The 26,642-nt window shown below is 32.7% G+C and overlaps 4 protein-coding genes across 6 annotated transcripts; 2 read left to right on the top strand and 2 right to left on the bottom strand.

Moving 5' to 3' along the window:
* Positions 1-4,415: 4,415 nt before the first annotated feature.
* On the top strand, positions 4,416-5,315 carry LOC145970653 (uncharacterized). The gene is made up of 2 exons (XM_083097525.1): positions 4,416-4,674; positions 4,754-5,315. Exons 1-2 carry the CDS (start codon positions 4,568-4,570, stop codon positions 5,313-5,315), a joined length of 669 nt encoding a protein of 222 aa, XP_082953651.1. The 5' UTR covers positions 4,416-4,567.
* Positions 5,316-17,637: 12,322 nt separating this feature from the next.
* On the bottom strand, positions 17,638-19,644 carry LOC145971273 (uncharacterized). Its single transcript, XM_083098774.1, has 5 exons — positions 19,338-19,644; positions 18,820-18,890; positions 18,502-18,700; positions 17,958-18,423; positions 17,638-17,879 (listed from the first exon to the last, which is right to left on the bottom strand). Exons 1-5 carry the CDS (start codon positions 19,393-19,395, stop codon positions 17,849-17,851), a joined length of 825 nt encoding a protein of 274 aa, XP_082954900.1. The 5' UTR covers positions 19,396-19,644; the 3' UTR covers positions 17,638-17,848.
* Positions 19,645-19,779: 135 nt separating this feature from the next.
* LOC145971272 (uncharacterized) lies at positions 19,780-21,467 on the bottom strand. Its single transcript, XM_083098773.1, has 3 exons — positions 20,827-21,467; positions 20,547-20,710; positions 19,780-20,474 (listed from the first exon to the last, which is right to left on the bottom strand). Exons 1-3 carry the CDS (start codon positions 21,062-21,064, stop codon positions 20,031-20,033), a joined length of 846 nt encoding a protein of 281 aa, XP_082954899.1. The 5' UTR covers positions 21,065-21,467; the 3' UTR covers positions 19,780-20,030.
* Positions 21,092-24,414, top strand: LOC145971274 (uncharacterized). 3 transcript variants are annotated; one of them, XR_014438830.1, is made up of 4 exons: positions 21,092-21,265; positions 21,572-21,764; positions 22,077-22,196; positions 22,305-23,076. XR_014438830.1 is itself a non-coding variant. In XM_083098775.1 (3 exons), exon 3 carries the CDS (start codon positions 23,214-23,216, stop codon positions 23,553-23,555), a length of 342 nt encoding a protein of 113 aa, XP_082954901.1. In that variant the 5' UTR covers positions 21,347-21,764; positions 22,077-22,196; positions 22,305-23,213; the 3' UTR covers positions 23,556-24,414. The 3 variants fall into 3 exon arrangements, 2 of the variants coding, with proteins under 2 accessions (XP_082954901.1, XP_082954902.1); XM_083098775.1 differs by lacking the exon at positions 21,092-21,265 and having other exon boundaries at positions 21,347-21,764; positions 22,305-24,414; XM_083098776.1 differs by lacking the exon at positions 21,092-21,265 and having other exon boundaries at positions 21,364-21,764.
* Positions 24,415-26,642: the final 2,228 nt, after the last annotated feature.

The raw sequence follows: 26,642 nt of genomic DNA, 5'->3' as shown, positions 1-26,642 counted from the left end.
ATATTTTATAATTATATTTAACTAAATTTATGCGATTTATATCGTGTTTGATATTATTTTAATCTTAAAATTCTCATTATTCAATTAAAATTACTTTCAAATGAATAAAAAATGCATTTAATTTTTTGACATATATTCGTGAATATTATAAATGAAGTCTCATGTAAGAAACTTCGGAATCTGCGACATCGGGAATTTTTTCATTATTTATAATAATACACGACTTTAAATTGCCATAAAATAAAAACTAAAGCTTTGATATTTTATTTGATCTTTTTGATTAAAAGGGATTAATGAAATTTTTAAAATTGAAAATTATTCTAATAAAATATTGGGTTTAATGTGATTTCAATCGTAAAAATCAATGTGTACATGTATATAATAAAACTCTTAATTTCTCATAATTATAGTTTTATTTTAATAAATTAATAGTGTCTAATTTAAACTATAATTTTGAAAATAGACTACATTGTATAAAATGTTGCATTGTACTTTACTTAATTTATCTTACTGAACATAACTTTAGAATTAATTTGATTTTTACGATTGAAATCACATTAAACTCAATATTTTATTAGAATAATTTTCAATTTCAAAAATTTCATTAATCCCTTTTAATCAAAAAGATCAAATAAAATATCAAAGCTTTAGTTTTTATTTTATGGCAATTTAAAGTCGTAAATTATTATAAATAATGAAAAAATTCCCGATGTCGCAGATTCCGAAGTTTCTTACACGAGACTTCATTTATAATATTCACGAATATATGTCAAAAAATTAAATGCATTTTTTATTCATTTGAAAGTAATTTTAATGGAATAATGAGAATTTTGAGATTAAAATAATATCAAACACGATATAAATCGCATAAATTTAGTTAAATATAATTATAAAATTTTTATTATCAGACTAATTAAAAATTACCCGATTTACGTCGTGTTTGATATCATTTTAATCGCAAAAATCTCTTTAATTCATTAAAATTACTTTCAAACCGATGAAATTAAAAATAAAAGTTTCAATTTTTATTTTATAAGATGTTTACATTTTCGTGAATTGCGAATGGATAGAGGAAGCGAAGAAACCGATTGTAAGAGACTTCGGAACTCTTTGATGATAGGTCATCTCGCTCGCTCTCTACTCATGGTCTTGCTTTCTCTGTCACACTTGGCAGTCGTGATAGATAGCCCGGAATGATAAGCGGACCCAAGAATCGAGAGCGAGCGAAACAGCAACAAGAACGAGCGAGACAATAATAGGAACGAGCGAGACAGTAATAGGAGCGAGCGAGAGGAAAATAATAGCGCGCAAGAAAAATCCGATTCTCGAGCTCGAGTCCTCGTTGCTCGTACTATTTCTATCTTGCTCGCTCCTATTACTATCTCGCTCGCTCCTATTACTATCTCGCTCGCTTCTGTTATTGTTTCACTCGCTCTTACGTACTCATATACTGTCATGTTCATCTCGTTATCAAGCCTGCCGCTGGCAAGCGGCCGATGGCAAATTGTGACAAATAAATAAGTTAATCATTTTAAGATATATTTATAAGGGTATGCGAGTAATTTTAATGGAATAATGAAAATTTTGCGATTAAAATAACATCAAACACGGTATCAATCGGATAAATGTATTTAAATATATATAATCAAAATGTTTATTATCAGACTAATTAAAAATTATCCGATTTACGTCGTGTTTGATATCATTTTAATCGCAAAAATCTCAATAATTCATTAAAATTACTTTCATATCGATAAAATAAAAAATAAAAGTTTCAGTTTTTACTTTATAATCTCGTAAATTGCGAATGGATAGAGGAAGTGAAGAAGCCGATTGTAAGAGACTTCGGAATTCTTTGATGATAGGTCATCTCGCTCGCTCTCGACTCGCGGTTTCGCTGTCGCTCTCGCACTTGACAGGTCGTAAAGATAAGCGGACTCGGCTTCCTCGCGAATGTAAACATCTTATAAAATAAAAACTGAAACTCCTAATTTTTATTTTATCCATTTGAAAGTAATTTTAATGAATTATTGAGATTTTTGCGATTAAAATGATATCAAACACGACGTAAATCGGATAATTTTTAATTGGTCTGATAATAAAAATTTTGATTATATATTTAACTACGTTTATCCGATTGATACCGTGTTTGTTATTTTAATCGCAAAATTTTCATTATTCCATTAAAATTATTTCTATACCCTTATAAATATATCTTAAAATAATTAACTTATTTATTTGTCATAATTTGTCATCGGCCGCTTGCCAGCGGCAGATTTGATAACGAGATGAGCATGACAGTATATGAGTACGTAAGAGCGAGTGAAACAATAACAGAAGCGAGCGAGATAGTAATAGGAGCGAGCGAGAGAGAAATAGTATGCCAGGCTGCAAGAAAGACTCTATTTCCAAGTCTTCGTTGCTCGTGCTATTGCTATCTCGTTCGCTCTTATTGCCATTTCGCTTTCTCTTATTACCTTCTCGCTTGCTCACATAACTCGTATACGCTATACACGCACACACACACACACAAACACGCGCGCGCGCGCGCGCGCGCACACACACACACACACACACACATATATGTATATAAAACTTTGCTCACTTGAAATATCTACGCTATTTTTACAGATATGAAAAAATTGTAATTACGAAAATTGTACGATTAAAAGGACCATGATATGCTAGTAATATTGTTTTCGTAAGTGGAAGCGTTTTAGAAATTTCAAGATTATCTTCATATTTTTTAATGGAACCATCCTAATTTTTTTATATAAATCGATTCTTCGCAATATTCTGTGTAAAAAGTTATAAAGATAGTATAGTCAAAAATTGAACAGTTAACGAGATATTTGATTCTTTAAGTTGACATAATTTTATATAAATTATAAAATATCTGATAAAATGTTCATTTTTCGATTATTTTACTTTAATAATTTTATGCATAGAATAATAAGAGGAATCAGTTAATGTAAAAAAAACATATAATTGTTCTTAAGAAAAAATATGTCGCTGCTCATTGCAAATTCATATATCAAAAAAAAAAATTATATATATATATATATATATATATATATAGAGAGAGAGAGAGAGAGAGAGAGAGAGAGAGAGAGAGAGTGTGAGAGGATCGCAAATTCGTCATTTCTCATTTATATTAAAATTTATTTGATATTGTAAGCACCTTGCTATACAGCACTGGTGCTACCGACATTTTGTGCACATAGCACGGAATAGAACCAAAAATTGTGCACCTTATATGTTACCCTCTGAGAACATTCGTGCACCTTGGCTTCGTAGTTTAGGTGCACGTTTTTAAGGTCCACAGAGGGCGTATCGCTTTCAGGGATCACCTAAAAGCGGGCCATGACACCTCTCATTCTTCTCTCTGATGACACGTACGCGCGCTTCTGCAAGAACTATTACGGATACGAGTATCTCGAGCCGAGTCTCTCCGTCTATACGTTTCAACAACTCGGTCCGTTCGTGATTATCGATTGTTCTCGACAAAACGAATCGGTCAAGAGCGCAACGGTGGATGTGAGATTGGAATTCGAATGAAAGGAGAACGTGCCGGCGAATACCACTGCGTACTGTCTCATCATACACGATCGTGTGATCCAGTACAATCCGTTGACCAACGTTGTACGCAAAATCACCTAAGCGATAACATCGACACAAGAGAGGGGAGGAGGAGGAGGAGGAGGATATAAATCAAAGTGCTGCGAGATGATTTTAGAGTTTGCCATTCCTCTCGACTGACGTATTGAAGAGAGAAAGAGAGAGATCTCGTCATGTCTATACCAACGTTTGTGGATCTGCAAGGATTTATTGTCGGGAGAAATTTTGTCGTGAAGGAAGCTGCGGTTCTGAGGAAGGGATATGTTCTCTCGCATTATTTTTTTTCAAGTCCTGTACCGTGGAGCGTGCTAACAAAATCTGAGCGATGTCAAGTCTCATGGGTGATTAGAAATCATCACGGATTACAATGGGAAGACGGAAACGTTCCGTATGGCTTGGCTCAGCGTGTAATTACAACAGCTATCGTTGGTACGATACACGAAGAAGAAGAAGAAGAATCGTCTGTCGTGTACGTTAAAGGACTTGAAAAGCGAAAATGGTTGACCGATATACTAGGCGATGTGGGAAACGGTTATATTATTGAAACTTTGGATGCTGACTATGAAGATATTGATTCTCAAAATAAATTAGATATTACCAATAGTATGCGATGTGGAAAACATGTTAAGAATTGTGCATTACAAAATGTATTTAAAATATTTAACTGGTGGTCGCAACGCCAGAAAGAATTGCAAGAAAATAAAATATGTAAACATTAATATGTTTTATCTCTTATTTCCCCTCCCTAAACCTTTCCATGCGTTTCTAAGAATTTTTTGTCTGAGCGTTATCTCCCCTTCTCCTAAAACTCAAAACGTTAGAAGCATTGATCCCCCCCACCACATTATACTTTTGGAAGATGAGCGTCACGTATACTCGGTTATTTCTTATACGATCAGTGTCGCGTTAACACCGCTCTTGTGGTTCACTTTTCATAACTCCCAGAGAAATGTACTACGTCGAACGAAGCAGCAGCGGCAGCGACGTCGGAAGACGCGTGAATAATTACGTATCGAGTCGTGATAAAACTCCATCGTTTGAGAACAAATGTGACGAGTAAGTTTTTCGTTTAACTTCTTTCTATTTTTATATTTTTACAAATTGTATTATTACTATTATTTTAATTTTTCTGTAGCATTTCGTTGGAACGTCGTGCGGTTCGTATACTAGGTAGACGATACGCATTGACAGCTACGGGATTCAAATTCCTCGAAATTGGTATCAACGTGGGTCCACCGAGTTACGTGGAGATTGCCATAGGAGATCATCGAGGAAAGGAACTGATATTGTCTCTCGAAACGTGGAAGGGACTCTACGAGCAACGTCGCAATATTCAAAATTTCCTTCGGAACAACTCTAAAGATGACTACAATTTCATAAGCGTTGGACCGCTAACAGTGAGAGTTCGTACGATTAACGATGTCAAACTCATAAGTCTCGAATCTTCAAACGTATGCTTGATGATGGTCGAATCGACATTACATCGTATGTTCGATCTCGATCACTGCATAGATGTAACTTTTGATCGATTGGATAAAATTATCGAAACAGTTGATGTCAAGTTTACGCAATTCTCCAATATCGCGTCCACTGTAATAAATCCGAAAGAAATATCAAATGTAATACGCGCGAGTGCTGTATTCAACAAGCATCAACTCGTCGATTGCGAACTGGCAGCTTTAGTTTTTAGTCCATAGTACGTAAGAAAAATATATAAAACATAAATAAAGAGTTTTAAGTCAAAATCATGACGTAATTTTTTCGCACGCATTTCCATCCAAACACACACATTTAAATAAATTATATATATTTTTTTAATTGTAACAAAATCATGACGTAATTTCTTCGCACGCATTTCCATCCACCCAATCCTTCAAAGAATACTTCTATTTATATTGTTTGTTAACTGGTAATATTGTATAATATCTCAAAAATGTGTTGTTATCTCGCTATGATTCACAGATTGCTCGAAAACGTCGGACCCCGAAATATCTCAAAATATAAGTTTATGACTAATATTGTATACTTGCGATAATACAGAGAGAAAGAGAGATAAAAGGGATAAAGAGATAGATAGAGGGATAGAGGGGGGGAGAGAGAGAGAGAGGGATAGAAATATAAAGGGATAAAGAGAGAGAGCGAGAGAGGGAGGAATAGAGAGAGACCCAAAATCTTCTTCATAGGAATACCGCCATTTTTTGTTTATACGTGCGTCCCCCGCCCCGCAGCCCCCGCGCCACCGAAATTCCCTCCGTCCCGCGTGACGTCATCCCTGATAGGACCTGAGTTAGAACCCGTGTGACGTCATCCCCCCTCCATCCTGCGTGACGTCATTCCCCCTCGCCGCTGAGATCCCCTCGCCCCTCACCCCCCCTGAGACCCCAGGGTTAGAAATTTCCTAGTGCTAACTACTAGTGTGCAAAAATATATAGGGTGTTCCATTTAAAAAAATTGAAGTGACCTTCAAATGACTCTTCAGTGTCAAACCAATGATACCATCTTATGGCCCCCTCGAAACCATAAAACTTTTGTCTGAAACATTTTTCTCTAAAATGCTTTGTTTCCGAAATAATTGCGTGCGTTAATTAAAATGGCTCACCCTGTATATAATAAAACTTATCTTCTTTTAAATGTAAAATACGATAAATATATATGATTTAATATTAATAAATTAATTAATTTTTTTCTCTCGCTTCTATTTTAAAATTAGTAAATTAATTAATAATTAATAATTTATTGATTAATGAATTAATTTTAAATTAAAAGCAAAAGAATTGGAAAGAATTGATTATATTTTATATACAAATTATTCAACAATTATCCAAAAAACTAACATCAAGGTCTTGTAGAAATCTAAAAGATATCTCATTAAAGAAATTTTTAAGATATTTCTAAGATATCTAAAAGTCATTTAAAAGATGTCTAAAAAGATTTTGTTAAAGATGTCTTTGTAGAATTTCTAAAAGATATCTGTAGACATCTAAAAAGACATCTTAGGTTGCGTTCGGAAACATCACCCGAGTGCCCCCGGGTATCATTTTATCCTTGTTTGTTAAACAAGGATAAAATGATACCCGGGTACACTCGGGTGATGTTTCCGAACGCAGCCTTAAAAGACATCTTTCCTCCTTTTACCTGATTGGTCAATCAAACGCTTCAGAGCATCCAGAGCGTCTTCCCGACCGCATCTTTTATATATATATATATATATATATATATATATATGTGTATAATGGCGGCGGTGCCAGGCCTTGGACGGGATCGGACGTGATTTCCGTGCTTCCGTGCTCTACGTGAGCCGTACAAATTTTCTGCGGCCTATACCGCCATTGAATTTCGGTTTGGTGGAAGTTGAGTACGAATGAGTACGAATGAGCGCAAGCTAAATCGTTTGCGGAGATCATGAAAATGACAAATGTTCAAGAGGGAATTATCGTTCGATGCATACAGCAACTCGGCGAAACCTTGAGAGATGTTAAAAATGCGGCTGCGACTATAAGTGATCCGATTTTGAAAGAAAAAATGGAAGAAGCCTCAACTGCAATCGAACGCGAAGTATAAAATAATTTAAATGTCTAAAAGACATTAAAAAATTCTCTCTTTTTAATAATTTTTTATTTTCACATCGTAAATGGTTGGCAAGCCAAGTGTGACTTATATGTTTAAAATATATTATAATTATATATTTTTGTTTATATATTTAATGTCTTAACAAGATATATTGTGTGTGAATATGCAGTACATGTTCTATCTTATAATTTGTAGTGAAAAAGGTAAAAAATTTATGAATGTGAAAAATGCTTATTTTACAAAAGTTGTTCAATTTTTTTCGGTATATTTACAAATCTAACACTTGAAACTTATAATTTTCTGTTTTTCCTTCGTACAAATTGAAAAACATACAAATATAGAAAATATGCAATATATATATATATATATATATATATATATATATACAGGGTGAGTTTTAATGATTGTGTCAATCTTTTTATCATACGGGAGATTACCGATCGCAATTTTAATGAATTGATTGATACATAGATGTCAGTTAATTGAATCGACCGTATCGAAGGCCGAAATATATAATGTGTACAATTAAAGCAAGTTAAAAGCTGAAATTATGTAGTGTGGATTTATTATTATTATTAAAGCTACGCATTTATTATTATTATTATTATTATTGTTGTTATTATTATTATTGTTGTTGTTATTATTGTTGTTGTTGTTATTATTGTTGTTATTATTATTGTTGTTGTTATTATTGTTGTTGTTGTTATTATTATTGTTGTTGTTGTTGTTATTATTGTTGTTGTTATTATTACTGTTGTTGTTATTATTATTGTTGTTGTTATTATTATTGTTGTTGTTATTATTATTGTTGTTATTATTATTGTTGTTGTTATTATTATTGTTGTTGTTATTATTATTGTTGTTGTTATTATTATTGTTGTTGTTATTATTATTGTTGTTGTTATTATTATTATTATTATTATTATTATTATTATTATTATTATTAAATATACACGGTGAGTCATTTTAATTTATAATCCCAATTATCTCGTTGGCAAAGCATGACAGAGAAAAAATTTTCCCACAAAAGTTGTTTGTTTCTTTGGGGGCCATAAGATGGCACCATTGGTTTGACCTTGAAGAGTCATTTGAAGGTCACGTGAAGGTCACCTTCAATTTCTTAAATGGAACCTACATTTTCTCATTACATATTCTTGTAGCTTATCTCGAGAGCTTTCCAAAACACTATAATTAAGTTAGTTTTCTTTAAGTACTTTCCGAGTTATGAGGCTTGAAATCATTTCTTAATTATACATAAACCATAAAATATCTAGCAAGATATTCATTTTTCGATTATCTTACCTTAATTCTTTTATGTACAAAATAATGAGAGGAATCGATTGGTGTAAAGAAAACACATAGTTGTTTTTGAGAAAAAATATGTAATTGTTAATTGCAAATTACATATTTTTTCTCAAAAACAACTATGTGTTTTCTTTACACCAATCGATTCCTCTCATTATTTTGTACATAAAAGTATTAAGGTAAGATAATCGAAAAATGAATATCTTACTAGATATTTTATGGTTTATGCAAAATTAAGAAATGACTTCAAGCCTCATAATTCGGAAAGTACTTAATGGAAATTAACTTAATTATACTGTTTTGGAAAGCTCTCGAGATAAGCTACAAGAATATGTAATGAGAAAATGTAGGTTCCATTTAAGAAATTGAAGGTGACCTTCACGTGACCTTCAAATGACTCTTCAAGGTCAAACCAATGGTGCCATCTTATGGCCCCCAAAGAAACAAACAACTTTTGTGGGAAAATTTTTTCTCTGTCATGCTTTGCCAACGAGGTAATTGGGATTATAGATTAAAATGACTCACCGTGTATATGTTATTATATTTATTATTATTATTATTATTATTATTCTTTTACTGTGATCAAATTAGGGATTTATTATTATACATATTCGATATATTAAAGCGTAAGAAATACATATTTAAAAACTCAATTCAAATTTAACACTTTAACGTTTTATGTAAAACTTTATTTCAAATTCCGCATTTATTTTTATGATAAATTTTAAATTATTATTATTATTATTATTTTTGTTTTTATTAATTTTAAATTATTATTATTTTAATTTTTTTTTACATAATTTCAGCTTTTAACTTGCTTTAATTGTACACATTATATCCCGGCCTTCGATACGGTCGATCCAATTAACTGACATCTATGTATCGATCAATTTATTAAAATTGCGATCGGTAATCTCCCGCATGATAAAAAGATTGACACAACCATTAAAACTCACCCTGTATATATATATATATATATATATATATATATATATATATATATATATATATACAGGGTGAATTTTAATGGTTGTGTCAATCTTTTTATCATGCGGGAGATTACCGACCGCAATTGTAATAAATTGATCGGTACATAGATGTCAGATAATTAGATCGGCCGTATGGAAGGCCGGGATATAATGTGTACAATTAAAGCAAGTTAAAAGCTGAAATTATGTGTGTAGTATGGATTTATTTTTATTATTAAAGCTACGTATTTATTATTATTATTATTATTATTAAAGCTACGTATACATATTCGATATATTAAAGCAGTAAGAATACATATTTAAAAATTTAGTTCAAATTTAACACTTTAATGTTTCATGTAAAACTTTATTTCAAATTCCACATTTATTTTTATGATAAATTTTTATTATTGTTTTATACGCTAAAGATATGTAGCATTTCTTCCTTCTTGAAATAAAATTACGCAACTGTTCCATGAGAAATACATTCTTATGAAACAATTGCGTAATTTTAATTTAAGAAGAAAGAAAATTTTTTGCTGCGTATATTTAGCATATAAACAATAATAAAAATTTACCATAAAAATAATTGCGGAATTTGAAATAAAGTTTTACATGAAACATTAGTGTTAAATTTGAACTAAATTTTTAAATATGTATTCTTACTGCTTTAATATATCGAATATGTATACGTAGCTTTAATAATAATAATAATAATAACAATAATAACAACACAACAACAACAACAACAACAACAATAATAATAATAATAATAATAATAAATACGTAGCTTTAATAATAAAAATAAATCCATACTACACACATAATTTCAGCTTTTAACTTGCTTTATTTGTACACATTATATCCCGGCCTTCGATACGGCCGATCCAATTATCTGACATCTATGTACCGATCAATTTATTACAATTGCGGTCGATAATCTTCCGCATGATAAAAAGATTGACACAACCATTAAAATTCACCCTGTATATATATATATATATACAAATATATATACAATAATACAATATATACAGGGTGATTCTGAATAACTTTATGTTTTTGCAAAAACATAATCTTGACCGAATTCTAAGACGATTTTTCCTTTGGCAAAATTTCGTGCAAAGCATAGTTTTTGAATTATTAAAGGAAGTAGTTAACGTATGACGGATCGAATACAAGAGGCAGGCAAGGGTGGCGTGATTCACCGTCAGACGCGGGCGCTCACGCGGGGCGCCTTCGGCGATCAGCTGGTCGCTATACTATGCACGGACATACATGCGAATACATACATTCTCTCTCACTCTCTCTCTCTCTCTCTCATTCGCTCACTTACCCGTGGTTTTTTTTTTTTTTTACGAGGGGAAAATGCATTTTATGCATACTCACCGGTCAGTCCGGTGAGTTATGTGGGACTCGAGTACCAAGTCGAATTACCAACTCGGTACTCCCTACCCACTAAAAACCCCTCTCTTCTCACGAATTTCCTTTGACACACTGTCCCTCTGACTTCCCGAGATCTGTTCTCACATAACGTCAAAAAGTAGTTATTATTACCTTGTTCGATGACTTTTGATGTATTGCTGTAATTGCTTGAAGGAGAAATGAATTTTCCGATAGATCGTACGTTCTCAAATTTAACGTAGATATCACGTTGCAAAAGACAAGAAATCCACACTAAATTATTAACTGAAAGTTTTTCTCCTTTCATGAACTGTATTCTTGTATAAACTTTAACGTAATCACATTTATTTACTCACTCGATGAGACGAGAAATTTACTAATGACTCTCACTAATCACTATTAATCACTGTCGAATAATAACTGTTGGCGATTAAAAATCACTCGATGAAAAAAACACGCGCGGACACGTTACTACACGACGCGACGACGCGACAATGCGACGATAATTACTCGGCGACTGCAAGCAGTTTTTTGTCATGGTAGGTTGCGGTAGGTTAATGTACTACTGGCGCTATCGAACGCGATCATGTGTTCGATTGAAGAATGCGGTAAACATAATAAACATTTAACATATTAATATTATTATTATCATGAATGTGTGTGATATCCATACATCGTATGATATCTATTTAAAAATTAATTAGATTAAATAAGTGTTTTTAAAATATTTATTACTTTTATTATTATCTTAAATAAATATTTAATATTAATATTTTATATGATAATAGTAAAAGTAATAAATATTTTAAAAACACTTATTTAATCTAATTAATTTTTAAATAGATATACGATGTATGGATATCACACACATTCATGATAATAATAATATTAATATGTTAAATGTTTATTATGTTTACCGCATTCTTCAATCGAACACATGATTGCGTTCGATTGCGCCAGTAGTACCTTAACCTACCGCAACCTACCATGACAAAAAACTGCTTGCAGTCGCCGAGTAATTATCGTCGCATTGTCGCGTCGTCGCGTCGTGTAGTAACGTGTCCGCGCGTGTTTTTTTTATCGAGTGATTTTTAATCGCCAACAGTTATTATTCGACAGTGATTAATAGTGATTAGTGAGAGTCATTAGTAAATTTCTCGTCTCATCGAGTGAGTAAATAAATGTGATTACGTTAAAGTTTATACAAGAATACAGTTCATGAAAGGAGAAAAACTTTCAGTTAATAATTTAGTGTGGATTTCTTGTCTTTTGCAACGTGATATCTACGTTAAATTTGAGAACGTACGATCTATCGGAAAATTCATTTCTCCTTCAAGCAATTACAGCAATACATCAAAAGTCATCGAACAAGGTAATAATAACTACTTTTTGACGTTATGTGAAAACAGATCTCGGGAAGTCAGAGGGACAGTGTGTCAAAGGAAATTCGTGAAAAGAGAGGGGTTTTTAGTGGGTAGGGAGTACCGAGTTGGTAATTCGACTTGGTACTCGAGTCCCACATAACTCACTGGATCGACCGGTGGGTATGCATAAAATGCATTTTCCCCTCTCTCGTAAAAAAAAAAAAAAAAAAAAAACAGGTGAGTGAGCGAATGAGCGAGAGAGGGGGGGAAAGAGAGAGAGAGAAAGAGAGAGACAGACAGACAGACAGACAGAGAGAGAATGTATGTGTTCGCATGTGTGTATGTATGTGTATAGCGACCAGCTGATCGCAGCAGGCGCCCCGCGTAAGCACCCGCGTCTGACGGTGAATCGCGTCACCCTTGCCTGCTTCTTGTATTCGACCCGTCATACGTTAACTACTTCCTTTAATAATTCAAAAACTATGCTTTGCACGAAATTTTGCAAAGGAAAAATCGTCTTAGAATTCGGTCAAGATTATGTTTTTGCAAAAGTATAAAGTTATTTAGAATCACCCTGTATATATATATACAGGGTGACCCATTTTAACTTAGGCAGCCAAATAACTCGAAAAATAAGCAAGATAGAGAAAAATGTTTTAGACAAAAGTTGTATGGTTTCGAGGGGGCCATAAGATGGTATCATTGGTTTGACCTTGAAGAGTCATTTGAAGGTCACGTGAAGGTCACTTCAATTTTTTTAAATGGAATACCCTATATATTTTTGTACATTCTTGTATCTTATTTCGAGAGCTTTCCAAAACACTATAATTAAGTACCTTTCCGTTAAGTACTTTTTGAGTTATGATGCTTGAAATAATTTTTTAATTTTACATAAACCGTAAAATATCTTGTAAAATATTCATTTTTCGATTATCTTACCTTAATACTTTTATGTACAAAATAATGAGAGGAATCAATTGGTGTAAAGAAAACACATAGTTGTTTTTAAGAAAAAATATGGAATTGTTAATTGCAAATTACATATTTTTTCTTCGAAACAACTATGTGTTTTCTTTACACCAATTGATTCCTCTCATTATTTTGTACATAAAACTATTAAGGTAAGGTAATCGAAAAATGAATATTTTACAAGATATTTTACGGTTTATGTAAAATTAAGAAATTATTTCAAGCCTCATAACTCAAAAAGTACTTAACGAAAATGTACTTAATTATAGTGTTTTGGAAAGCTCTCGAGATGAGCTACAAGAATGTACAAAAATATATAGGATGTTCCATTTAAAAAAATTGAAGTGACCTTCACGTGACCTTCAAATGACTCTTCAAGGTCAAACCAATGATACCATCTTATGGCCCCCTCGAAACCATACAACTTTTGTCTAAAACATTTTTCTCTATCTTGCTTATTTTTCGAGTTATTTGGCTGCCTAAGTTAAAATGGGTCACCCTGTATATATATATATATATATATATATATATATATATATATATACAGGGTGAGTCAAAAGTATGTTTTAAAAATTTGTGAGCGTGTTCCTGGATAAAAAGGAAGAACAAATGTTCATATGAACATATGGTCGCAAATGCTTTGTTGTCGAGATGATGGACATAAATCAGCAGTATCAAATAATGCTTTATTTGAACGTTTACAATTTTGTTATTGTTACGAATGCGCCATCCACCCCCCCTACCCCCCCCACCCAACCAAACCAAACCACACTACCAACAAAAAAAACAAAAAAAAACAAAAAACAAAAAAAACAACAATAACAAAATTGTAAACGTTCAAATAAAGCATTATTTGATACTGCTGATTTATGTCCATTATCTCGACAACAAAGCATTTGCGACCATATGTTCATATGAACATTTGTTCTTCCTTTTTATCCAGGAACACGCTCACAAATTTTTAAAACATACTTTTGACTCACCCTGTATATATATATACAGTATATATACAATAATAAACTAATTTTAGAAAATTGTACTAAAAAAATCTTTAGGATATTCTCTCTTTTTATCTAAAATTTTTAACAAAAATATCTGAAAGATCAGAGAGAGACTGTTCAGCAAATTTTTTATAAGATTTGAAATAGACATTCCGTGATATATATCTTCAATTTTCATTTTCATAGATTGCATTCTCAACAACCATCATTCGGTCCTGCTTGCCGTTTGGCAAAACGGTGGTTATCAGCACAATTGTTAGATGATACTCACGTATCGGAAGTTGTAATTGAATTGCTTATGGCGTCGATATATTTAATGCCAGAACCTTATAAGGTTTAAACCTTATAACCAGCTCAGATGCCGCAAGTGGCATTTCTATGATTTCCAGAAGTTGTTGCAAGATCTCATTGGAATACTGATCCTGTCATCATTAATTTCAATGGTGAAATGATTAGTAAGTTTTGATATATTTCCAATTTTTCATTACTGTAAAAATTTTTGCAAATGAATCATTATAAAATAATTATTTAAGTAATTAATTAAATTACTGAAATAATTGATAAATTTTTCTCTTTTTCTTTTTTTACCCGGAAAATTTATTATATATTCTATTTATTACTCTATTATTTATTATATATATTCAGATATATAAAAAGATAAACAGAAATGCAATCTCTTTTATTCCAAAATCTGTGTAATTGCTTTTAAGTTTATTTACATTATATATATATTGTGACCGTTTATTTTTTTGATATTGGGCTGATAATTGTGGCCGGTGATTTTGGCCCACGGCATACCTTCGGCGCGATTTCTCTTCAAAACTTCAACTCTAAATTTGCATGGGCGCCAGGTGCGGGAATACGCACCGCTCTAATAAAGTCTTTGGACGATATACGATACTTAAAAGAAAGCGAAAGAATTTCAAAGCTATCGCGACGGACACTCGGCTAGCCCCGTATCGAGAATGGTAGAGGGGCGGTCCGTTTAATTTCCAATTTAATTAGGAAGGATCGAGAATGCAAGGTCGCTGAAAATAACACAAGCTATTAAGATAATAAAAGTTAAAATATATTTGGCGTAGATAATTATGAACATTATTATTGGATATCAAATCGACGCGGGCGGTTGGAGAAGAAAAATTATACAATCGATTTTAGTTATTTTATCATCGGCAGCAACGGGCCGGTGTGCGGGTACAAGCACCGCGGTATCACATGTCCAGCATTGACAAAAAGCGTTGAGAAAGTTTTTGGAATTCCGCGCTATGCGAGGCTTGTCGGAGCCTCGACAGCTAGGAATTTAGACAAATTTTTAATAATGATTACCGCACTACTCGCCCGGTTAATGTTATTTACCCTGCGTGAAAGAAAGAGAGCGAATTATAAGATTAGAATAAACAGTCGGACGCAAAATGAGTGAATTCTTTACACAATGAATTGGATTATCAATTACCGGTATGTTACACGTTAACGAAAAGAATTTAGACACGACTCGATTAATTAATAAAAGACACTAGATCAAACGCGAACAATTACTCTCTATGATATAATACACGGAATGCGAGTCGACGCTGCAACGCAATTGCCAGCTATCGAATATCGAGATCGCCGTATGTGTGTGAGCTCGGTTACAATACTTTTAACGGGTAAAAATTTACAATCAACAGTAATAATTGTACAAATAAACATTTACAGTGACTGTCGGCGCGCAACTGGGAGAGAGGGCACTTAATTTTACGAAAGCTCGAACAAAGTCTTTCGGCCGGCCGTCGTACTCTAAGACGCAAATATCGAGAACGCAGAAAAGGAATTTTACAATAAATTTAATGACGGCAGCTATACGGCACCGACATTGTTCGAGCGAATTCTACCTGAATTATTTAACAAAGACGGCCAGATGGGGTCGACGCTTGTCTCACCGGTGACTCCTTGCGGTTCTCCGTGCTCTCGGCATCCACGTGTCGGATCGATAATTTTGGGCTGTCGTTCCCTTCGCCGGTCCGCCGAACAGTGGCGAGCGGAAGGCCCGTCGGAATCACGCTAGCAAATTAATGCGTAACTAGGCCACCTGTGGCGCTTCCGCAACCCTCAGGATCGTCGTGTGGCCCATTTAATCCTGCGGCCTTCAGGGCTGTACATGTGCTTGTCGCACCCCGTTTCCTCTTTTATTTTCCATAATTCCTCTCGTCGAGGCCCGTCAGGAGGGATACTTTCGGCAGCCACTCGCCGTTATTTAAAATGTTCTTCTTTAGCGCTGTTCCGGCCGAGATGACTCCGACTCGGGGTCTCAGTGTCAGTTTTCGTCCGCTGGTTGGCCTTCCCCTCAATTGTTCCCCGTACCTGTTGGGCATGTGAATGTTTACAGGGGCGGCAGCGGTAGTCTTAAGTGGACTTTATTATTGACGCAATTAAATAATAATACTTAGCTTGGCGTGTTCCTTTTAGTCGGCGCCTCCGCTCGCCCGTTTCCTTGTATCCTGTACTTCTTCCTCAATTTTGAGCCACCGGATGAGATCCCGTCAGCGTTTCCCATCGTGCCCGCTCTTAAGCCTAATCTTAACGCTAACAAATAAATTTGTACGCACGGGAGGCGAGTATAATCTCGCCTCCAATAGCCGCTCTCTCCCTAAATTAGGGGAGAACGAGGGCCCAAATTCATTCTCGGTCGGATCTCGCGATCCTTGTGACGGACCGCCAAGTGTCACCCTGGCGAAAATGAGACGTTTCATGAACGTTTGTTTGGCGTTTACATGAACGTTTGTGGAAGTTCATCGAGAGTTTAAAAACGATTAGTAAAGAGTTTGTAGAACAAAAATTGCAACACTGCAGCGTTTGAAAGACGTTTGTACATAGCGTTTTTGAGAGTTTGCATAGCGTTTACATGGCGTATGCAAAGAGTTCTTAAAAACATTTATAGATCCTCTATTAAGTGTTTAATTTTATCTTTGGAAACTGCGTGCATCCTCTATTAAGCGATTAATGAGCGTTTACTCTTGTCGTTAAAAGACTGCGTAAAAACCGTTTGCTATAGATTTGTGAACGTTCAGTAATTGTTAGGGTCATTCTAGAATATACGTTGCAAATGTCCTGCCAGTTGCCAAACCATTGCGATCCGATTAGCATTCGATGCTAATTGGATCGCAATAGTTTGGCAATTAGCACCGGGACATTTGAGTGTATTTTGGAATGACCCTAACAATTACTGAACGTTCACATGTCCATAGCAAACGTTCTTTACACTATCTTCTAAAAGAGGAAAAAATATAGTAAAATAGAAGACAAAAATAAAATCATTATATAGACAAAAAATCATTTATTATATTAAAATATTATAAATATATATATATATATATATATATATATATATATATATACTATTATTACTATTATTAAAATACTGTAATAATAATATTATTATATTGAAATAGTAGATATATTGAAATACTTATATTAGATCACAACCAAATTACAATACAATATGCTGGAAAACAAAGATTCATACAATATGAATGTATTAAACATTAAAAGTTTTCAAATAATTTAACAAAATGTGCAAGCTGTATACAAAGCATTTCAAACAAAAAAAATTAAATCCTTTTAATAACAATCAAATAAAAAGAATAATAATTGAAATTAATAAGAAAAAGGCTTAAAGAGTAGTAAATGTGGTTGCAGTAGTCCTGAAAACAAGGGAAAAATGTTAAAAACAAATCAATAAAATATTTTACAAAATTGTACTCAAATTTAATAGTACATACTCAAAATTTTCAACTGTCATCGCTACTGTTTCTGGTATTGATAGCGGAATATCTGACGAATCGAGCGATTGGTATTGCTGTAATGAGGTTTGTGATAACTGTTGTTGGAATGGCGGTTCCTGGTGTGGTGGTTGCTGTTGTTGAGATGGGAGTGGCTGTTGAATACTAGGTTGCTGTGGATGTGGTAGTTGTTGGAATTGCTGCATTTCAAGTAAGGACTGACCCCTTTTCCTATATTTGCGCTTTAGCTCAGTGGATCCACTTCGCCTATGCTCAGAGGCGTTGAGGTTTCCACTTTCTTTCCTTGCGTTGGCGCCCCGAGGACCCTGCATATCATAAGCCCGATCCGCGAGATACGCGGGGAGTTCATTCACATACTTTTCCACTTCTGTGGCTGAGTATTTTAGATGCAATTGTCCATTCTTATCCTTAATCTTCTGTTTTCCTAGCCAATCGCGATGCAGGGCTGTAAAAAAAGTAAGTTTTTAGTATAATTAAAAATTATCGTATGATTTTAAAAAATCTGTGTAAAACAGTTATTTACACTTGGCCACCATAAGGAAATTCGTTGGGAATCTCTCGTTCTCAGTATATTTTCTGCTGATTCGCACCCTCATACGGTGCGCTTTGTCACCGAAGACTCCTTTCAGAAGAGCACATGCCCAATCAGCGTGGCTTTCTTCTACATGTACTAATTTGTTATATGCTACTTTGGAACAGAGAACTCCATCTCCAAGAGATATCTGCAGATGATAGAAGAGAATACATGAAGTTAATAAAATTAGATGAATAGGAAACAAATAAAAAGTATTGCACAAACGTACTCCTTTAACCCTCACTTACAGAATAGCATTAAACTCACCTTTTCTTCTATGTCTGACGGAACTTCACTGGTGGAGGCTGAACTTGTAGAAGACAGTAGTGGCTTCTTTCCTATAACATAAATAAGTACTAGTGATAACCATTTCTATTTCAAAGTATATTTTTTACTTCATATACAAAATCACACATAAGACAGCTTAAAACTGATTTTAATGTAGAAAATAGCCTTAAAACTTTCATTCTTCAAGTATAGAAAGATGTAAGACAAAAATCAAATATTAATTAAGAAATTCTGTGAGTGATACCAGTGTGCTATGTATGAAAATAAAATAAAATAAAAACATGTCATTCATCACACAAGAACAGTACAAGACTGCGAACTATATAATTTTAAAAACACTATCATTTCAAAGTGGAGAAGACTTTCAGAGTTAGCGAGAGAATACAAATGACTGCTTGAAATTCATGCTTGAAATAAAAGCAAAGCCTAACTTAATCAAACAACATATTAAGATAAATACGAAACCAACTACAATTGGATCGTGTACAACAACGTACCAACACTCTGCCATAACACATGGAGCATTATATTGCATAAGAATTCTGCATGTTGCATCGCGTAGTGGTCTCTACCAGAATTGTCATACACATTACTTACAAATTCTTGTTTCAGGTTTTCCAAATCGAATATTCACGTTTTCCAGACCTTTTACTTTTTGAGGTGGCAATCATGTATGTTGTAAGATAAAATTGTATTGATTATTTTAGTTTATTGTATCTTTATGTTTTCGTTGCTTACTGCATGTATTTTGTTCTCCCGCGCATTCTTTTCGTTAGTGGCGCAAGTGCACAGCGCACTTCCTTCCTTTCTTTGCAGCACACAACACACATGTGTGTGTGTTATTTATGCCTTCTTAATTTTGTACAAGTAAGCTAAATATCTCGAAATTAAACGTGTTCAGCAACTACATCAATCAATGTGTGATTGATTTAAGAAATATCAATTCAACAATGTATTATATTTTTTGCATCTTACAATAGGACTCATATATAAGTAGTCTAAAAATTATTGACAGTTTTGACAGTTATCATGCCCAACTTACATGAAAATATCACAACTATTACACAAGTGAATTTTTTAATTATAGCCATCTGTGATACTATATTAATTATTTTAATTACTAATTTTATAAATTAATATTACTATTATTTATTATCAATATATGCACGTAATATATTACTTTAAGTTTATTAATCTTGAATATTTCCATTTTCGGGAAAACTGTTCAACCAATGTTGCACGTACTGTGAGTAAGGATGTGGAAACTTACTTATTGAGTCCCCTACATCTGTCATTTTTCTCTCTAACTCCGCGAATTTTTCCAAGTTCACTTTTCCTGCACTATTCAATTTATCCTGAAAATTGTCTTGCATTTTTTCTACTTTTGCTTCAATTCTTTGCAGATATTCTTTGAGAATGTTAATATAATCCTTCACGTCTCCAGATGGATTATTCCACATTTGTTCTGCTTTTAATGCAGATTTTAATTCTTTATTCTCTAGCAACAAATGTTCAATTATATCTTCATCATCTGTTATGCTCACTGATGCATCACTTGGATTCAATCTCCTAGATGATAATATTTTTTCATGGATTGCATCAGTAGCATTTTTCTTGATCATTTTTTTATTTTTCTGAAAGAAAAAAAAGATATATCAATATAACTAAATGATTATATGTCAAACATTTGCAAAAATTATACTTACATTTGAATCACGAGTGCTGCTGATAGTCATATTATATGAGTTCATATTAGTTTGTTTTAACGTAGCATCATCAGTTGAATTTGGTTCCGATTCATCTTTACCCAATAGGTTAGGCCAACTAATTCTCTTTATACTCATGGCATGCTTCAATGCCTCTCGAGATTCTATAAAACAGAAAGTAAAGACTAAGTTACTAATATTATTATACTATTATTATTATTATTATTGTTACTATTATTACTATTATTATTATTATTTTTATCGTTATTTTATTACTTACCAGCAAGCAAACCGATTAGAGCATACCACTTGTGCTCTTTTCCGTCTTTGCTGCCGTGCGCAGTGTTAACGGTATAAAATATTGTCTTATCAAAATCCGTCAAAGACTTCGGATTGAATGCTATCCGTTCACTTTTCCCGATTTTCATTCTAATTTTATGCACTGGCACTACTTCTGTTTTACCGCCACTTTTATACTTCACCAATGCATACCACTCGGAATTGTTCACTTCACTCATGATAAAGGTGAAAATAAACAATAGATATTTCTTTAATTGTCCGAATAGTTATTGATTCAAAGATTAGATATATATAGATACAGGTCATTCAATTGCAGTTCTCGCACACAAAACGGATTCACGGAAGAGCTCGCACTTCTGTACACGATCATATAAACATGTCTGGACATGTCGCAAGCATAGGAGAGTCAGTGTTGGCAGGTAGGTTAGAAGTTTTGCGCATGTGCAGCGAACGCGGCCTTAATGGCTGCGTTCAGCAGGACAATCTGCTTTGTCGTAAAATTCGTGAATCTGATTGGTGTATACTCTTAGATTCAGCCAAAATTAAGAGCATACACCAATCAGGCTCACAAATTTTACAACAGTTGTAAAGCAGCTTTTTCTGCTGAACGCAGCCAATGAAATATAGTACAGACATGAAGAATAATACAGACAAAATGGTATAATATATTAAGACCGCGTTCGCTGCACATGCGAGAAAATCCTATCTGCCACCATTGCTTTCAGTAGACACCGGCATCTTAACATTGGAAAATATTATCTGAAATATAATTGAAAATATCATTGAAAAATATTTGAAATGGGACGATACAAACGTTTTTTGTACACTGAAGAAAATATCCCTCGCTCCACCGCTTATCGTCGGCGACAACGAAGAATGTCATCAGAATATCGAACAATCTTTTATAATTCTAATGAGGTATTGTTTATTTTTTAATTGTATCGCTTTTTCGAAGTTTTCCTGTTAAAGCAATACTAGGATCATTTTGCATCAGGTGTACAAAAAAGATCGATCTTTCTGATTTTGCTCTTATTTGGCAAATACGTATAATAACATTTTAATATAATTTTTATATAATTAGTCTTTATTAACCTCAAAAGTGATAATTTGATGTTTTTGTATACTTGATATCGAATAAGCTAAAATATTAAATTATTAATCGACAAATTTTTTGCGTGGAAGTTTCGCAGTGTAACATATTTTTTCACTGAAAATATTATTTCGTTTTAGAATACATCATCTACAACAATGTCACAGAATGATGTTGAGAGGACAGGTGCAATATTACAAGACAATTTCATATCTGTCAGTAGAATTATTGATGATTCATGTGCATCATATTCTTGGCAGGTATGCAATAATTTTTTGGAATTCTGAATATTACATTTTAGTAAAAGAAGAATACTCATTTTCTTAATGACTATTTTATTTTCATTTTACATTTAATTCTTTTTTTAGAGCAATTCTAATGGAATAAATGAAGTCATTAATCCCAGATAGCACAGAACATTCTATGGACGTTCATTTTATGTCCATTTTACATCTGCACGTCCATGGACATGAAATGAACGTTTATCGTACATCCGATTCCAGACATCCGTTAATGGCCAATATTTGGACGTCCACAAGATGTCCAATCTTGGATGTCAAAGTTTCGCACGACCACACAAGGATGTATTAGTTCGTTCGTTTACCGCTACGCGACGTGCGATGCGCAATCTTTCTCGTATTTAAGTTTTAGTTATGAGAATTATATAAAGTTTGCAAAGGGTAATAAATAAAATTAAAGATATATTGTTCAATTTAATTTCTGATCTCATTGCAAGAGCTTCAGATATTAAATTGATTTTATAAATCGGACAAGTAAATGTCCGGCGAATAAACGAAAATAATCCGGTACCTATTTAAACTTGGTTGTTGCACTTTACATATTTAAATTACCTAATTAAAATGTAGAGTGCAATAAGCAAGTATAAATATAAATAAAATTTTTACATGAATTTTATGTAAAGTTTTATATGAAATAGATAAATTATATTATTTTATTATATTATTTAATTTTGTTGGGCCAAAAAGTTTATGTTTTATATGTTATGAAGGATGCATAATGCGATTTATTTATGTATAATAAAGAATAATTTTTTATATATGATTAAATTAGGTCAAAATCCATACATAATTATATCTACACAATTATACATAATTAAATATAAACTTTTTTCTGAGTTTATGAATTTTTGATGTTTATTTCAACAATAATCTGGAAGAGTAGGGCACTGAAAATGACGTCCATTTTAGGTCATTTTTTGAGTATTATTTTGAACGTCCGAAGTTGTGACAAACCGACGCCTTATGGGCGTTCAATAAATGTCCGTCAAACTTAATTCACACGTCTTTTGGATGTCCCAATGTCCGAACTCGGACATCCACTGGACGTCAATGGAACGTCCATGTGCTATCTGGGATGTAACAGAATCAACTAAATCTAATATTTCATCCAACAATAATGAGGAAATTAGAAAGATTGTCTTGGATTCATCATTAAAAGATTCAGAGTCTGCCTCATCATCAGAAAAAGACTCCTTGTCCAATGATACCTCATCAAAACCTATTGATCACAGCAATATGGAAACGAAGAATAAGAAACTTTCAGAAAGATTCCCTGGCGAAAATAAGAAACTTTATAAAGCGTTAACAACCGTTGAGTGAGGGTTTTCTGAGAGTTTATATGCTTTTCAAACTTTGTAAGAGCACTTACATAACGCTGTTGGGTTTTGAATGCTTATCAAACGCTGCAGTGTTGCAATTTTTGTTCTACAAACTCTTTATATAATGTTACATGAAAGTTTTGCAATGCTGAGGTAACATTTTTCAGAGTACGTTCAGTAAACGTTGATACATCTTCGTGTACAGAGTTTACTCAGACTTTTCAAACGTTTACGATTACGCTATAACGTACAAACGTCTTTTAAACGCTAAAGTGTTGCAATTTTTGTTCTACAAACTCTTTACTAATCGTTTTTAAACTCTCGACGAACTTCCACAAACGTTCATGTAAACGCCAAACAAACGTCTCATTTTTGCCAGGGTTGTGTGATTGTACAAACACTACACTTGGTGATGTTATTTTTATGTGCCTCGTATTAGAAGTGAAGCATAATTTAACATGGGAAACACAGCTTGACATTCTCCGAATGGTCAACTCAATGTACGACAAGGAAGATATTCCAGAAACAAAGTACAAATACTTTCAATACATAGAGAAAGAAAAGGAAAGCATATCTTATCATATCTATTGTCCAACGTGTGAAGTGTACTTAGGGGAAAAGAGTTGTTTGCCAGAATTTGTGCATTGTTCTTATTGTGATAATAATGTTGATGTGTCTAAGCCGTCAAATTTTTTATTGTCCATATCATTAGAGTCACAGTTACAAAAATTAGTAAGTGATTCACGTATAGCATCTTCATTGTTAACTCACAGATTTAATCGTAAGAAAGATCGCTCTGATGCTTTTGAAGATATACAGGGTGACCCATTTTAACTTAGGCAGCCAAATAACTCGAAAAATAAGCAAGATAGAGAAAAATGTTTTAGACAAAAGTTGTATAGTTTCGAGGGGGCCATAAGATGGTATCATTGGTTTGACCTTGAAGAGTCATTTGAAGGTCACGTGAAGGTCACTTCAATTTTTTTAAATGGAATACCCTATATATTTTTGTACATTCTTGTAGCTTATTTCGAGAGCTTTCCAAAACACTATAATTAAGTACCTTTCCGTTAAGTACTTTTTGAGTTATGATGCTTGAAATAATTTCTTAATTTTACATAAACCGTAAAATATCTTGTAAAATATTCATTTTTCGATTATCTTACCTTAATACTTTTATGTACAAAATAATGAGAGGAATCAATTGGTGTAAAGAAAACACATAGTTGTTTTTAAGAAAAAATATGGAATTGTTAATTGCAAATTACATATTTTTTCTTCGAAACAACTATGTGTTTTCTTTACACCAATTGATTCCTCTCATTATTTTGTACATAAAACTATTAAGGTAAGGTAATCGAAAAATGAATATTTTACAAGATATTTTACGGTTTATGTAAAATTAAGAAATTATTTCAAGCCTCATAACTCAAAAAGTACTTAACGAAAATGTACTTAATTATAGTGTTTTGGAAAGCTCTCGAGATGAGCTACAAGAATGTACAAAAATATATAGGATGTTCCATTTAAAAAAATTGAAGTGACCTTCACGTGACCTTCAAATGACTCTTCAAGGTCAAACCAATGATACCATCTTATGGCCCCCTCGAAACCATACAACTTTTGTCTAAAACATTTTTCTCTATCTTGCTTATTTTTCGAGTTATTTGGCTGCCTAAGTTAAAATGGGTCACCCTGTATAATAATGTATTTTTATATATCATACAAAGTATTGAACTTATTTTGAAAATCATTTTTAATTTTGTCGAGAATCTAATACATAAATGCAAGATTGAATTTGTGACAAATATTTCAAATTACAAATCCCTATAAATTGCTCTAATGTACTTGGCTAATTAATGATTGATTTTATATTTAGTTTTGATTTTTTTTTTAGGAAAAATATATATTTTTTGAGAGAAAATTTTTATTATAAATTATTTTTAGGGATTTTTTTATAAACGTTTTGTTGCATACAAGGTGAAATATTTTTTATGTACTTGGCGTATTTTTTTTACCTTTGTAAGGTTTTTTTTGGAGGGATATTGTATTTGCAATATTTCTGAAATCTTTCAGAAAGATAAAAAAGTTTGCTAAAAAAAAGATTATATCTGTATGTTTCTAAATATGTAATAGTACATATGTACATAGAATATGCTTCCTCGCTTTGCCGCGCTGCATCAAATTAGCTAACTCGTATTCAACTTTTCGTTATAAAGTGTATATAAAGAACTGATACTAACACGGTCCGAAGTTTATTTTTTCTTTTAAGGACCGCCCGGTAAAAAATTTTTCATGTATATTCATGCAAAATTGAATATAATTGTACAAAACTATATATAATTGTGCAAAAATATGTATAATTATAAATGATAGAGTACAGGACATTATATATATATTTATATATAAGTGCAATAACTGTTACATATAATTATATATAAGTGCGCATTTTGCATACTCATATATAATGTTCACAATGTTTTATGTATAATTATATATGGATTTCTGTTAGTTTAATATATAATTATATATATAAGTCTTGCGTCATATATAAATATATATAAGTAACAAATATAGTTCAGATACAATCATGCATAATTGTATACGATTCTATATAAACGAGAAATTTTGATCGAAATGTATATGTACCTATCTTTTTCTCAATGCACTCATGAACAACGGATAGGTGAAACATTTTGTTTTGTGCTTAATAACTGTGATTGGGATATACTTATACGTATACACATTGCAAAAGATCTAGATACGATGTCAATAAATAAATAATCATAAAATTATCTCACTGTTGATATAAATAAATGTAAAATAAATTTTCTTCTAATATTATGCTTTCTACAACCGTTTCGCTGTTGCTTTCAGGTATATATATATATATATATATATATATATATATATATATACAGGGAGATCCTGAAAAACGTTATGTCTTTAAAATGACGTATTCCTGACACCATTCTAAGACAATTTTTCCTTTACCAAAATTTGATTTGAAGAGTAGTTTTTGAATTATGAGCAAAAATAGTTAGTAAATCACGCGTCGGGTACAGAAGGCAGGCAGGAGCGGCCCGGC

This window comes from Camponotus vicinus, unplaced genomic scaffold (assembly GCF_025532165.1).
Source record: "Camponotus vicinus isolate PSW18456_S1 unplaced genomic scaffold, iyCamVici1.0 SCAF_4, whole genome shotgun sequence".
NCBI lineage: Eukaryota > Metazoa > Arthropoda > Insecta > Hymenoptera > Formicidae > Camponotus > Camponotus vicinus.
Note: the sequence above shows the minus strand (reverse complement) of the source record. Positions and strands in the feature narration are given on the sequence as shown.

Coding starts and splice junctions, on each gene's coding strand:
- LOC145971273 (XM_083098774.1), bottom strand. CDS start 19,395: ATGCAACATGCAGAATTCTTATGCAATATAATGCTCCATGTGTTATGG. Junction 18,891..19,337: donor TGTGTTATGGCAGAGTGTTG/GTACGTTGTTGT, acceptor TTTATGTTATAG/GAAAGAAGCCACTACTGTCT. Junction 17,880..17,957: donor ATGACAGTTGAAAATTTTGA/GTATGTACTATT, acceptor CCTTGTTTTCAG/GACTACTGCAACCACATTTA.
- LOC145971274 (XM_083098775.1), top strand. CDS start 23,214: ATGTCCGTCAAACTTAATTCACACGTCTTTTGGATGTCCCAATGTCCG.
- LOC145970653 (XM_083097525.1), top strand. CDS start 4,568: ATGTACTACGTCGAACGAAGCAGCAGCGGCAGCGACGTCGGAAGACGC. Junction 4,675..4,753: donor TTTGAGAACAAATGTGACGA/GTAAGTTTTTCG, acceptor ATTTTTCTGTAG/CATTTCGTTGGAACGTCGTG.
- LOC145971272 (XM_083098773.1), bottom strand. CDS start 21,064: ATGAGTGAAGTGAACAATTCCGAGTGGTATGCATTGGTGAAGTATAAA. Junction 20,711..20,826: donor TCTAATCGGTTTGCTTGCTG/GTAAGTAATAAA, acceptor TCTGTTTTATAG/AATCTCGAGAGGCATTGAAG. Junction 20,475..20,546: donor GCAGCACTCGTGATTCAAAT/GTAAGTATAATT, acceptor TTTTTCTTTCAG/AAAAATAAAAAAATGATCAA.